The 14,506-nt window shown below is 40.2% G+C and overlaps 1 protein-coding gene across 1 annotated transcript in view; it reads left to right on the top strand.

Moving 5' to 3' along the window:
- The window catches only part of SUPT16H (SPT16 homolog, facilitates chromatin remodeling subunit), a 39,813-nt gene that overhangs the window by 13,808 nt on the left and 11,499 nt on the right, over nt 1-14,506 (top strand). The window contains exons 3-20 of the mRNA XM_007091341.3: nt 891-1,061; nt 1,846-1,998; nt 2,816-2,962; nt 3,392-3,543; nt 4,763-4,935; nt 6,742-6,832; nt 8,011-8,084; nt 8,222-8,334; nt 10,269-10,334; nt 10,449-10,544; nt 10,653-10,768; nt 10,858-11,011; nt 11,715-11,842; nt 12,304-12,439; nt 12,545-12,671; nt 12,926-13,044; nt 13,738-13,863; nt 14,193-14,305. Of these exons, the coding sequence (XP_007091403.1) occupies nt 891-1,061; nt 1,846-1,998; nt 2,816-2,962; nt 3,392-3,543; nt 4,763-4,935; nt 6,742-6,832; nt 8,011-8,084; nt 8,222-8,334; nt 10,269-10,334; nt 10,449-10,544; nt 10,653-10,768; nt 10,858-11,011; nt 11,715-11,842; nt 12,304-12,439; nt 12,545-12,671; nt 12,926-13,044; nt 13,738-13,863; nt 14,193-14,305 (2,255 nt within the window). The remainder of the gene's footprint in view (nt 1-890; nt 1,062-1,845; nt 1,999-2,815; nt 2,963-3,391; nt 3,544-4,762; nt 4,936-6,741; nt 6,833-8,010; nt 8,085-8,221; nt 8,335-10,268; nt 10,335-10,448; nt 10,545-10,652; nt 10,769-10,857; nt 11,012-11,714; nt 11,843-12,303; nt 12,440-12,544; nt 12,672-12,925; nt 13,045-13,737; nt 13,864-14,192; nt 14,306-14,506) is intronic.

Below are 14,506 nucleotides of genomic sequence, written 5' to 3'. Positions count from 1 at the left end.
TTTTAAAACATAAACACATCCTTATTTAAAAAGAAGGAAAGAAACAACCATACTTCAACTAAAGAAACACAAAAAAAGGTTTGGTGGACAGCCCCAAAAAAGAAGTATATAAATTGGGATAGATTTAATCGTATATAACAAATCTAACAGTGGATTAAGTAGAACGGTTTTTTCTCTTTTAGTTAGTCTTCAGGAACACAGGGTTTTTCTGGTCTGTCTTCTGCCATACATAGAGGCCAGCCCTTGGGCTCATGGTGCAAAAATTGCTAGAGCTCCAGCCATTACATCTGCATTCCAAGTAGAAAGAATGGAGAAAGGGAAGAAAATGAAGACATCTTTCCCTTTATGAAGATACTTGAAGTCCCGCAGAATACTTCTATTTATAACTTATTGGCCAGAATTTAATGGCCATAAGCTGCAAGAAAGGATAGGAAGTAGTCTTCATGCTGAGTGTGCCCAGCTAACAATCCCAAGTCTTTCTGAGAGGGAAGAAATGAGTAATTGGTAGGCAGCTAGCAGTCTTTGGGGGAGGTAGAATGTGCATTTCCCTGATGTGCTACTTTGTCCCTTGTTTTATGCGTTTCTGTTCTAAATAACCGTATAGTTCATAGAAACACAAATTATCCGTATGATTTGGTGGTCTTTATTATGGAATATTTCAAACATCAAAGTAGATAAATAATAATGTGACACTCTAATGTACCCATTATCCAATATGTACCCATTATCCAATAAATTGTAAGCTCTTGGCCAGTTTCATTTCATTTGTATCCACATCTAGCTTATTTTGAAGTTAATTCCAGATACCTTATTTTATAAATATTTCTGAGTAAGTACATTAATTTTTTTTAATTTGTAAATACTGTTGTTACTTTCGTCTTTTCCTATAGACGTGGCTCTTTGGTTATGAACTGACTGATACTATCATGGTCTTCTGTGATGACAAAATTATCTTTATGGCCAGCAAGAAGAAAGTGGAGTTTTTAAAACAGATTGCTAACACTAAGGGCAATGAGAATGCAAATGGAGCCCCTGCCATCACACTGCTGATACGGGAAAAGGTCAGAACTAGTAAAGAATGTGTCATAAATGTGAAAGAATGTTTAAAAGTAATAAATGGAAATCCCTCTAGGAATTTAAAAATATACAGGAGAAGATTTTTGCTGGCTAACATTGTAATTACAAAGTTTTAGCACATCTTCGTTGTGTTGGTTAGGAAGAAAAAAGTTCAGTAACCCTGTCGGTTCTGTAGCAAAACACACAGGCTGTGAGATTCTGTCAAACATGGACTTTATGTGTCCATTCTCAAGGGTAATGTCAACTCGTTTGTTTTCATCTTAGTACTTCAATTGGCATAAATACCTGGGGGTTTTGTGTTTTAAGTCCTCTCCTAACATGGGGCTGGAGCTCACAAGCCTGAGATCAAGAGTTGCAGGCTCTCCCAGCTGGGCGCCCCTAGAACAAAAATAATTTTAAACATCCTTAAGAAAACAGATGTACCTCATACTCAGTGTTTATCATATGTGGTCTTTTTTGTCGTACTTTCCACCTGACACTTTTTCTCAGGATATTGTTCCCCTGTGTGCATGAGTGTTTTAGCTGTTCCTGAAGAAAAAGAATAGTCTTGTCAACTTATGTGGCACTTTAGTTTGTAAAAATATCCAAAGAAATTTTGTGTTAACTTTTAGAGTTAATTCTGCCATAAGGAAGTAAGTAGGTGAGGCATGGGGAGAAAATTTATTCTTTCTATCGTTCCAAATATTTGTCTGTGCCTGTTACTAGTAGAACATAGATGTCTAATTCTAAAACTAATTAACAAGAGTCTTTTCTTTGTGGCACTGATAGAATGAAAGCAATAAGAGCAGCTTTGACAAAATGATTGAAGCCATTAAAGAAAGCAAGAACGGCAAGAAGATTGGAGTGTTCAGCAAAGACAAGTTCCCTGGAGAGTTCATGAAGAACTGGAACGACTGCCTCAACAAAGAGGGCTTTGACAAAGTGAGAACACTCCCAGAAACATGCAGATTAGGAGTTTCAAAGATAGAAGTGTGACAGCTTTCCATAACAGATAGTGCAAAGAATATGTTTTGGGAAAAGTATATATTCCTTCAGATTTCCATTTTCCATTCTGTTTGGCTGAGCAGTAAGCCAGTTTGACTTTTCAGTCAGGAATGGCCCATTTGGAAGATAGTTTAGCTCTTGCAGGGGGAAACAGAAACCTCTCTCTCTCTCTCTCTCTCTCTCTCTCTCTCTCTCTCTTTTTTTTTTTTTTTTTTTTTTTTGTTAAATATTTATTTTGGGAGAGCATTGAGGCACAAGCAGGGGAGAGGGAGAGAGAATCCCAAGCAGGCTCCTCACTTTCCTTACAGAGCCTCATGCAGGGCTTAAACTCACAAACCACAAGATCATGACCTGAGCTGCAATCAAGAGTCAGACTCTTAACTGACTGAGCCATCCAGGTGACCCCAGAAAAATCTCTTATCCAGAAAAAATACATTTTTTCCCCTCCCTGCTCTCCTGCCTGTCTTCCTTTTCTGCCTTTATAAGATCCTCTAGAGAAGAGTGTTTACATTTACATTTAAATGGTATATTAGTTCAATGCCTTTTAGAATACACACAGTGAGCTGGTAATGAGCTATTTTAAATGTTTATTCAGTCCAAGAAAAGAGTATTTTTATATTCCGTAAACTACTGATGAATGGTGTGCTAAATAACCAGGTAACTTCACTGATGATACTCACATTGGGAGAGAGGCATTTTTTTTTTTAGCAGTTCTGTATTTACCTGTTAGAAATTCTTATCACTTTGACTGCAGATAGATATCAGTGCTGTTGTGGCTTATACCATTGCTGTAAAGGAGGATGGGGAGCTCAACCTAATGAAGAAAGCAGCTAGCATCACCTCTGAGGTCTTCAACAAATTCTTCAAGGAAAGAGTCATGGAAATAGTTGATGCAGATGAGGTAAATGGAGAGGGGAAAGTCTGTACTATTTTAATGAAGCAGAAGTAAGTCCCTACCGTGCAGTGTTTTTTGCTGCATGTTTGGCTTCCTTTGAAATTAGGCCTTTGATACAGAAGTTGCTGGTGTGTAATTTTGCCCGTTCTCTTTCTAAATAACTATAAACCTGTGCTAGTTTCCTGATGTTACCCAGTATTTTACTTGAGAATTCCTTGCATAGCTGTGGATTTCACATATTCTCAAAATCTGCTTTGCAGGTATACCAGTATATTACCTAACACGTAAGCCATTTCATAAGGCTTATATAACATCCTCAGTGATGTCAGGATATGTGTTGTCCTCAAATAATGTCCAAAAATTCAACACTTTTAGACTCTTTGCCACCCTCTGGTGAATATTGTTAACGATTGTTTTATTTCTTTATGCTTACAGAAAGTTCGACACAGCAAACTGGCTGAGTCTGTGGAAAAGGCCATTGAAGAGAAAAAATACCTTGCTGGGGCAGACCCTTCTACTGTGGAGATGTGTTACCCTCCTATCATTCAGAGTGGTGGCAACTATAATCTCAAGTTCAGTGTGGTGAGGTAAGTATGAGAACTTCAGATTATAACAATCAGAGCATTTCAGCTTTCGGCCTGTTTTTTTCTTGGACTCATTTTGGAATTCAGAAAAGTTTAGTCTCTGTACCCTACGTGGAGCTCAAACTCACAGCTGAGAGATCAAGACTCAGACACTCCACTAACTGAGCCAGCCAGGCACCCCTGCATATTTTTATCTTATTTCACGTTGGTACTCCCTTTTACTTGAGCATTTATTTCATTTTGCTTTTCCAGATGATTAAAAATACCAAGAGGGCCACCTGGGTGGCTCAGTCGGTTAAGCGTCCGACTTCAGCTCAGGTCATGAGCTCACAGTTCATGTGTTCGAGCCCCACGTTGGGCTCCGTCCTGACAGCTCAGAGCCTGGAGCCTGCTTCAGATTCTGTATCTCCCTCTCACTCTGCTCCCCCACCCCCATTCATGCTCTTTCAAAAATAAATAAATGTTTAAAAAAATTGTTTTAAATATCAAGAAAAATGTAAAACATGTTGAGAAAAACCATTAAGGTATTATGAGATATGCCATAATGTAATTCCCCTTCTGAGTTTTTTCTTTGAATGAAAGGAAAACGTGCTAGTTAGTTATTTATTTATTTATTTATTTATTTATTTATTTATTTATTTATTTATGAGCGAGCAAGCGAGCACATGCATGTGTGAGAGCAGGGAAGGGTCAGAGAGAGAGACAGAGTCAGAGAATCCCAAGCAGGCTCCAAGGCTCTTAGCTGTCAGCACAGAGCTCAGCGCGAGGCTCGATTCCGTGAACTATGAGATCATGACCTGAGCCAAAGTCGGCCCTGATCCAGCTGAGCCACCCAGGTGCCTGTAATTTTTAAAAATATTATGAAGAATGCTGTTTTTCCTGGTCAGGCTGAAGGAACTAATTCATAATGCATAGTACAGTTCATAGTGGCTGGTGGAAAAGTGATGGCTTACCCTTGAGCTTAAAACTATAATGAATAGAATTTGGTATATTTTTTGTCTATTTAGGAAACCACAAGTAAGCTTCTCACTGAATTTTTATCCTGTGAGCTTCAGTCAGTAATTTTACCTCTTTATAAGCTAATCTGTTTTTTAAAAAGAGTGTAGGTCCTTCTTCAGCTACGGGATATAACAGGGAAAGGTGATTATAGATGTTTTATGCCAGTGCTACTAAGGACTTTGCTAGTTTGCGTAATGAAATGCTTTCTTCTTTTGGTCTCTAGTGACAAGAATCACATGCATTTTGGGGCCATCACTTGTGCCATGGGTATTCGCTTCAAATCTTACTGCTCCAACCTTGTTCGCACTTTGATGGTTGACCCTTCTCAGGAAGTTCAAGAAAATTACAACTTTTTGCTCCAGCTTCAAGAGGAACTGCTAAAGGAATTAAGACATGGTGAGGTGCCTTAGAAAAGATTCGGAAATGAAGTCAACTAAAGTGTCTCTAGTGTTTAAGTGCGTTTATATCCCTGAGGCGTTTATACTAAAACTAGAATTCGATTTTACTAGCTTTGAATCACCCTAGCATTTCACTCTTCAGTCTTTTAGCATGAGTGGTTGTTGTGGTTTTACATTGGTGTTTGCAGAAAACTTCTGTGACCAGTTAGGCCTCTGCATCCAAATCTTCATAAAATATCTGGCCTTGTTACTTTTCTTTGGTTCTGAGAACTAGTATCTCTAGCAACAGAATGTGTATTGTTAATTCTACATTGAATGGATACAAGGAATCTTAGTCTAAGGGCAAAACTAATAGCAACTCTGCTAAGCAAGCAATTGCATATCTCAGAAGGAAACAAAGTGCTTGACACCACACCTCTTTTGTCTTGAGACTCTACACTCCTAGTTGGCGAAATGGGACTTCAAGTTTTCTACTCTATAAGCCCACCCATGTGCCCATAGCTTCTAGATACAATTCCTCCGTGTTACCTCAAGTCGATCTTGAGAAATCCTATTGGAAGTAATAGTCCCAGGTAGTTTGATGAGGATAAGGACTCCTTTGAGTCCACCATATCTAGACTCTTCTGGCTTGAAGACTGTGTTCATACTATAGATCATGAAACATTAAGGCCAGAGTCCTCCTTTTTTTTTTTTTTTTTTTTTTTTAATTTTTTTTCAAAAAATTTTTTTAATGTTTATTTTTGATAGAGACACAGAGCATGGGTAGGGGAGGGGCAGAGAGAGATGGAAACACAGAATCAGAAGCAGGCTCCAGGCTCCGAGCTGTCAGCACAGAACCTGACATGGGGCTCGAACTCACGAACCATGAGATCATGACATGAGCTGCAGTCAGACATTTAATCAACTCAGCCACCCAGGTGCCCCTTTTTTTTTAATTTTTAAAAAGTTTATTTTTTTAATTTAAATTCAAGTTAATGTACGGCGTAATAACAATTTCAGGAATAGAATTTAGAGATTTATCACTTACGTGTAACACCCAGTGCTCATCCCAACAGGTGCCCTCCTTAACACCTATTTAGCCCATTCCCCACCCAGCTCTCCTCCAGCAAACCTCAGTTTATTCTCTGTATTTAAGAGTCTCTTATGGTTTGTCTCCCTCAAGGCCAGAGTCTTTGTAATAGTAATTCACCCATTCAGTAGTCCTATTTTTCAAAATGTATGATAACTTGAATTATTACGCCATTTATCAACTCAAATTACTTCACTGAGACCTGGCATCCCATAGTCCTCCTGCGTCATTGATTCTCAAACAGTGTAACTAAGAGTGACTAGGTGAGTTGTTTATTTAAAAATGCAGAATTCTAAGCCCTACCACTCCTGCAGCTTCATTTCTTAGTTCACACTTTGAGAAACTCTGCTTTAGGGAACTTAATAGGTGAAAAAATGTTGATGGAAACGTAGTGGTCGTAGGGGCTCCTGGGTGACTCAGTCGGTTAAACGTCTGACTTTGGCTCAGGTCACGATCTCACAGTTTGTGAGTTCAAGCCCTGTGTCGGGCTCTGTGCTGACAGCTCAGAGCCTGGAGTCTGCTTCGGATTCCGTGTCTCCCTCTCTCACTGCCCCTCCCCTGCTTGCTCTTGTGCACTCTCTTTCTCTCTCTCTCTCTCTCTCTCTCTCTCTCTCTCTCTCTCTCAAAGATAAAGACATTAAAGAAAATTTTTTTTTTAACTTGTGGTCATTTTTGTTTTGGGGGGTTTTTCTCCACCTAAGATACTATAATGTTTCCTTTCTGTCTTGTCATTAGGTGTGAAGATATGTGACGTGTATAATGCTGTCATGGATGTGGTTAAAAAGCAGAAGCCAGAGTTGCTGAACAAAATAACCAAAAATCTAGGGTGAGATGTGATGAAGTTCATTGTCACTCTGAGACAGTTTTCATGACTGGCCGTGGTCAGGCAAAATATTCTTAGATCAATTCACCCAACATTTATGGACTCTTAAACTTACGGTCCAAACACATAGTGTTATCAGAGAATGTGGGAAAGATTTCATTTCTACTTCCTGGGAAGAGGTAGAGATTTTTGCAGACCAATGTAGTAGATGCCAATAGACCTTCTAGGCTTAATACTAGTGTTAGGAGTCGTTACTTAGTGTATGTCCTCTTTTAGAACACTTCAGCTCACATTTGCAAATGAAATACTCTTGAGATATCCTACAATTAAATTTTTTTTTTTCAATTTTTATTTAATCCAGTATTTCTCCAATGTATTTGACCATTCATCACCTAGAAATACTCAACATCTTATAGAACCAAAGACATTTTGGAAGACAAAGGCTCTGGGCAGTTTCCTTAGATGGAAACTAGTTTGGGATATATAGTTTCTTTCTGGAATTTTCTGATGGACAAGAGGAAATACATTGGCTGTACCAAGTCTTGGCCCAGGTGACTTAATCCTAGTTACCAACAGTCCACAAAAAATCACCTTGCTTGGGGCACCTGAGTGGCTTAGTCAAGCCGATTCTCGATTTCGGCTCAGGTCGTGATCCCAGGGTCGTGGGATCAAGTTCCACATCTGGCTCTGTGCTGAGTGTAGAACCATGTTTTAAGATTCTCTTCTCCCTCTTTCTCTTTCTCCCACCCTCCACCCTCTTTGCCCCTCCACTTGTGCTCGCTTTCTAACTCCTAAATATAAAAAAAAGTTTTTAATTTTTATTAATTGCTGTGCTTAATCCACTTACTATGGTCTTGGTAATATTCCCCTTAACAGTCTACTAAGTTGTTTATAGGAAAACTGGTAGAATATTGAAATTTAAATATGGTGTATAAGCTAAAATAAAGAAGGCTTGATATAATAAATGTTACACGAGGTACTTAATTAGGAAATCTGTTTCAACATATTATTAGCCCAAAGACTGTCCTCGAATCCTCTTCCTTAACTGACTGAGCAGCAGGGCCAATCACTCAACATACTTATCTGCCTTATCCTGAAAATTGAAATAGAATATATTGTACTTGACCCATGTTAGAGATCTTTTAGCCTATTGCTGAAATTTCTCTTCATTTCCTTTTTAGGTTTGGAATGGGAATTGAATTCCGTGAAGGCTCTTTAGTAATTAATAGTAAAAATCAGTACAAACTAAAGAAAGGTGAGTTTTACAGGCGTGCAGTAGGAAAATACTTTTTTGAATAATTTCCTTTAGCTTCATCTTCCCCATTTTCTGTGTAAAATCTACACTTCTCCATTCTCTCACGGTTATAGACTGATTCCTGTTTGCTGTTTTAGGGATGGTTTTCAGCATCAATTTGGGATTCTCAGACCTTACTAACAAGGAAGGGAAGAAACCAGAAGAGAAAACCTATGCTCTGTTCATTGGTGACACAGTGCTTGTGGATGAGGTGTGTATTCTTCTTTGACCTTTGATTGTTCATGAACTAACATTGAAAATACATTTTATATTCTTTGGAGTTTTTTTCTTAAAGGTGTTTGTTAGGGGCACCTGGGTCAGTTAAGCGTCCGATGCTTGATTTCGGCTCAGGTCCTGATCTCACAGTTCGTGGGATTGTGCCCCTCAGTGGTCTCTGCGCTGATAGCCCAGAGGCTGCTTGGGGTTGTCTCTGTCTTTGCCCCTCCCCCACACGCTTGGGCGTGCGCTCTCTCAAACTTTTTTTTTTTTTTTAAGTGTTAAATGCTAGCTGAAGGGAGAGGTCCATGTGACAGTGACCCAATACAGCTAGGAATAGAGATTGTCATCCAAATACAGAGAATAATTTATTAAAAAAATTTTTTAATGTTTATTTTTGACAGAGACAGAGCATGAGTGGGGGAGGGGCAGAGAGAGAGAAAGACACAGAATTGCAAAGCAGGCTCCAGGCTCTGAGCTGTCAGCACAGAGCCTGACGCAGGGCACAAACTCATAGACCGCAAGATCATGACCTGAGCCCAAAGTCAGACACTTAATCGACTGAGCCACCCAGGCACCCTCCTTTTTTGTTGTTGTTTTTTACATTTATTTACTTTTGAGAGACAGAGTGTGAGCAGGGGTGGGGCAGAGAGAGAGGGAGACACAGAATCAGAAGCAGGCTCCAGGCTCCGAGCTGTCAGCAGAGAGCCTGACGTGGGGCTCAAACCCACGAACTGTGAGATCATGACCTGAGCCGAAGTCGGACGCTTAACCGACTGAGCCACCCAGGTGCCCCACAAATACAGAGAATAATTTAAACCACACAGTTCAACTTGTGACTTGAACCTGGATCATGATAATATTGGGAACTGATTCTTTTTTAAAATTTTTTTAACAGCTTTATTGAGTTACAGTTTACATACCATGCAGTTCACCTGCTGAAAGTGTTTAATTTAGTGATTTTTAGTATATTCCCAGCAATCAGCACTACAGTCTAATTTTAGAACATTTTTATCACCTCAGAAAGAAACCGTGTACCCTAGCAGTCACTCCTCATTTTCCCCCCAAACTCCCCAAACCTAGTCAATGACTAAACCACTGGTTCTGGGCAGTTGTGGTCTTTTATAATTCTTTTTTTCACTTAGCAGAACTGATCCTTAATGTTCATAATAGCAAATACTTCTGAGTTCTTATTATGTTAGCACTTTTATGCATTAATTCACTGAATTATGATACCCTGTGAAGTAGATACTTTATCCTCAGATAAACTGGGGCACAGAAGTAGAAGTAAGTTGCCACATATCACCACTAGAAAGTGATTGAGGCAAAGGGCGCCTGGGTGGCTCAGTGAGCATCTCTTATTTCGGCTCAAGTCATGATCTCCCAGTTTGTGGGATCGAGCCCTATGTCGGGCTTTGCACTGACAGTACGGAGTCTGCTTGGGATTCTCTCTCCCCCTTTCTCTCTGCCCTTTCCCCACTCGGGTGCACTTGCACTCTCTTTCTCAAATAAAACTTTTTTTAAAAAAACAAAACAAGGGAAGGAAAAAAAAAAAAAAAGAGGCTAGAGTGGGAGAGAGCCAAAGCATAAGAGACTCTTAAAAACTGAGAACAAACTGAGGGTTGATGGGGGATGGGTATTGAGGAGGGCACCTTTTGGGATGAGCACTGGGTGTTGTATGGAAACCAATTTGACAATAAACTTCATATATTGAACATAAAAAAAAAAAAGAAAATAAACATTAAAAAAACAAAACAAGAAAGTGATTGAGGGACGTTTCACATCAAGCCTGTATTCGTAATCATTATCCCAGAGATTTTAGTATCCACAAGTTTCGAAGCATTGGCCAACTGTATACTAGGCTAGAAAGTGAAAGTGCTTTATTTAAATGCTCTTGTAAATGTCTCTGACTTCTTCCTTTTATTCCAGGATGGCCCAGCTACTGTCCTCACTTCCGTGAAGAAAAAAGTGAAGAATGTGGGGATTTTTCTAAAGGTAGGAAGAAGAAAAGCAAGTGGTGTAGGAAGTTTGGTACTGTGGAAAGGCTAAAGTAATAACTGGCTAAAAAGGTTAAAACTGGAATTGCTGATTCTCATTTTTCCCCCATAGAATGAGGATGAAGAGGAGGAAGAGGAGGAGAAAGATGAGGCCGAGGACCTGTTGGGAAGAGGTTCTCGGGCAGCCCTGCTTACTGAAAGAACACGAGTGAGTTTGTTGTTTTAATCCACATTGATCTCTCTCTCTGTCCTCTGGCTCCCATCTGGGGCACGTCTGTAAGACTGGCAGTTCTGCTGACTTGGGTGTGTCCTCTAGAACGAGATGACCGCAGAAGAGAAGCGGAGAGCGCATCAAAAGGAACTGGCAGCTCAACTCAACGAGGAAGCAAAGAGGCGACTGACTGAACAGAAAGGAGAGCAACAGATTCAAAAGTAAGAGTTTGTGTTGGGCAACGAGGTTGTCTTAGGTTTGTATTTGATTTGTAGAAATTCCTCAAAAAATGTTTTTATCCCCACTCCAGAGCTCGCAAATCTAACGTGTCCTATAAAAACCCATCTTTGATGCCTAAGGAACCACATATTCGGGAAATGAAGATCTATATCGACAAGAAGTACGAGACCGTGATAATGCCTGTGTTCGGTATCGCAACACCTTTTCACATTGCCACAATCAAGGTATGAGCATTGAGTCAGGATCCATCCAGACTGGTTCTGAAACTATGAGTTGTGCTTTCCATAGATTATTTTTCCGATTCCTCTACCCTCTGCTCATTCTCCACCCTTCTCACTTTGCTGACTCCCCCTCTCCTTGTCTCCTGCTGTTGTTCTCCTTCTTTTCCATTTTGCACTTGGTTAGAAAGTTCAGTGATCTCCTAGTCTAGAAATATAATTTGCATTAAGCATTTGTCTTATTTGTTTTAGTTTTTTTTATAGGGAGAGAGCATGAGTTGGGGGAGGGTTGGAGAGAGAATGAATCCATAGCAGGCTCCATGCTGAGCATGGAGCCTGACTTGGGGCTCAATCCCACCACCCTGGTATCATGACCTGAGGCAAAATCAAGAGTCGGACGCTCAACTGACTGAGCCACCCAAGCACCCCCACCCCGCCCCCCGCATTAAACATTTTTTAGCATGTTTTTGGACATGTGGTTCAGGGTACTCTGAGAAGCCAGTGATTCATTTGGAAGCACACATCTTGTCATACAAAAAAAATAAGCTAGGTGAAGGTAAAAAAAAAATTAGACTTCGGTGAAGGTTTATAGGCTAGGTTTAGCAGTCAGCTTGTAACTCCTAATTTAATTTTAATGTCTCTAAGTAGTAACCTTTACTTTGGAAAGAAACTTGTTTATTTTGTTAATGCTTTCCTTTTCTTTGAGCAGAATATAAGCATGTCTGTGGAAGGAGATTATACTTACTTGCGAATCAACTTCTATTGCCCAGGCAGTGCTCTTGGCAGGAATGAGGGCAACATCTTTCCTAACCCAGAAGCCACTTTTGTCAAGGAAATGTGAGTCCCCGGGAAAACAACCATCCCCCATCCCTGCTGGTTGGAGTGGTCTCTCAGGAACATCTCATTGTGCTTTGTACGGTTTTGATGATGGAAACCAGTTTAGAATCCTCATGAATATATGTTAAACTGATTACACATGTTTTGCAGTAGAATCATAAATAAGGAAATGTGTGCCTCATTGGAGTCTGTTCCTTCATGGTGTGGAATGGGATAATTGGCTATGCCAGATTTGAAAAATAAGTGTGATTTCCCACCCAGTGGATTAGCCATTTATAACATGCTCTATTTAAGAGAAAAGAAAGAGGGATGTTTTTCAGCTTTCCAGACACTGTCTTACCATTTACTGGTATCTTTATCTTCTGAAATACATTTAAGTCCGTTAAAAATACAGTGAAGAGTGCAGGTTACCTGACCTGATAAAGATACTTCTGTAAGTTCTGGCTTCTCCTTTTTCACAGCACATACCGAGCTTCAAATATGAAGGCACCTGGAGAACAGACTGTACCAGCCTTGAACCTCCAGAATGCTTTCCGAATTATAAAAGAAGTACAGAAGCGTTATAAGACCCGGGAAGCAGAAGAGAAGGAGAAGGAGGTGAGCCTGGACACCAACAGAGCACCATTGTGCAAAAGGATACGTGTGGGTTTGGAGGGGACACACAGTTACATGAGGATTCACAGTAATTCTCGTTCTACTTAGGGCATTGTGAAACAAGACTCCCTAGTGATCAATCTAAACCGGAGCAATCCCAAACTGAAAGATCTATACATTCGCCCAAACATTGCCCAGAAGAGGATGCAGGGTTCCCTGGAGGCCCACGTCAATGGTATGAACTCTCGTGTGTCTGGGCTTTGTCTCTGGGGCACATTTGTAGGAATGACAGATGGATAATCTGTATGTGAAGGAGCTGCTGGAAAGAATCTATATATATTGCTGTACGTGCACAAGGAAGGGAAAGAAGCTCTGTGTGGTTTGCGGCATTTTCTGTGACTCGGTTCCAATCAGCCAGAAAAGACGCAATGTCTTCTGGCCTCACCTCATGCTGCTTGATGGTTAGCTGCTTCCTTTGTTTTCCCCCAGGTTTCCGCTTCACATCTGTTCGAGGAGACAAAGTGGATATTCTGTATAATAACATCAAGCATGCTTTGTTTCAGCCATGTGATGGAGAAATGATTATTGTGTTGCACTTTCACCTCAAGGTACGCTTTTTGATTTACAAGCTGTCAGATCTTGGGCAAGATCTTTCTGTTACTCTTTTTCTTTTAAAATAGTGACGAATAGGGACACCTGGGTGGCTCAGTTGATTAAGCGTCCAACTCTTGATTTCGGATCAGATCATGATCTCACGGTTAGCCTGCTTGGGATGCGCTCTCTCCCTGTCTGTCCCTCTCCCTGTCGTGCACGCGCACACACTCTCTCTTAAAATATATAAACTTTAAATTAATAAATAAATGATGAATGATACCACCTATCACAAAAGGTAAAGGGGGTTGAATAAGATAATGTTTATAAAGTCCACAGTGTCTAAAATCTAGAAGGTGCTAATAAGCGTGTATGTTCCTTTGGTGTGCTGTATAATAACCACCAAAACCTAAGGTTTTCTCTAGATTCCTGTCTCTGAAATAGAAAAATGTTTCTTTAGACAGTTTATTTTCGGCAAAATCTCCCAAGTTCATTCTAATAAATAGGAATACTTTAAAAAATGTATACGCTCTCACATTCCCAAATGTCATGACGACACCAGGGACAGTTTGACTATTTTTACATAGATGCTGTGGTTTCCAGGGTAGATACTATTTATACTTCACGTTGTTTTGTTGTGATCTTGCCTCTTTGTTGTGTAGCCTGAGTTTTCTGACTGCTTTCTCGTTTTTTCCACTCCGTGCCCCCAGAATGCCATCATGTTCGGGAAGAAGCGGCACACGGATGTGCAATTCTACACAGAAGTGGGAGAGATCACCACGGACTTGGGGAAACATCAGCATATGCATGACCGAGATGACCTCTATGCTGAGCAGGTCTGTGAGATTGAGGATTTTATTTGCAGGGTATTGAGGTAGCTTGTGGTTCAGATCTGAGTTCGGTAGTTATATTTTGTAAATAACTCCCTCATCTTTCTGCAGAACAACTCAAGTATGTGCGGGGATGGTATAGTGCAGTGGCTTGTGGGGCAGACTTGAGTTGCAGACTCAGCTCTGCAGTTAATGGTGTAGTGGGCTGGGTTAAACTCTTCGTACTGGCGTCACAGGAATGAGAATTAAGGACCACAAAAGTACTTCAGGCTTTTTGAATGGATGTACGAGTGAAGTGATAACTGTAGCTAATTAGTTTTTTTTTCCTTCTACAGATGGAACGAGAAATGAGGCATAAACTGAAAACAGCCTTTAAAAATTTCATTGAGAAAGTAGAGGCTCTGACTAAGGAGGAACTGGAATTCGAAGTGCCTTTTAGGGACTTGGGGTAACATATCTCTTCTTTTTGACCTGAAGTGTCATCTGCCTATTAGAAAAATTGGTCATTCTTCCTTTATAATAATTTAACATCACAGATCGTGTCCTTTTTCCTTTGATTGAAAAACCTTTGAGACATCCATTCCCTCTTGAACATTTTTAGGCTGGGGTGAGTGGCTCAGACTGAGAGGCTTCCCCTGTAAATGACTCC

Source organism: Panthera tigris, chromosome B3, assembly GCF_018350195.1.
Source record: "Panthera tigris isolate Pti1 chromosome B3, P.tigris_Pti1_mat1.1, whole genome shotgun sequence".
Taxonomy (NCBI): domain Eukaryota; kingdom Metazoa; phylum Chordata; class Mammalia; order Carnivora; family Felidae; genus Panthera; species Panthera tigris.
Note: the sequence above shows the minus strand (reverse complement) of the source record. Positions and strands in the feature narration are given on the sequence as shown.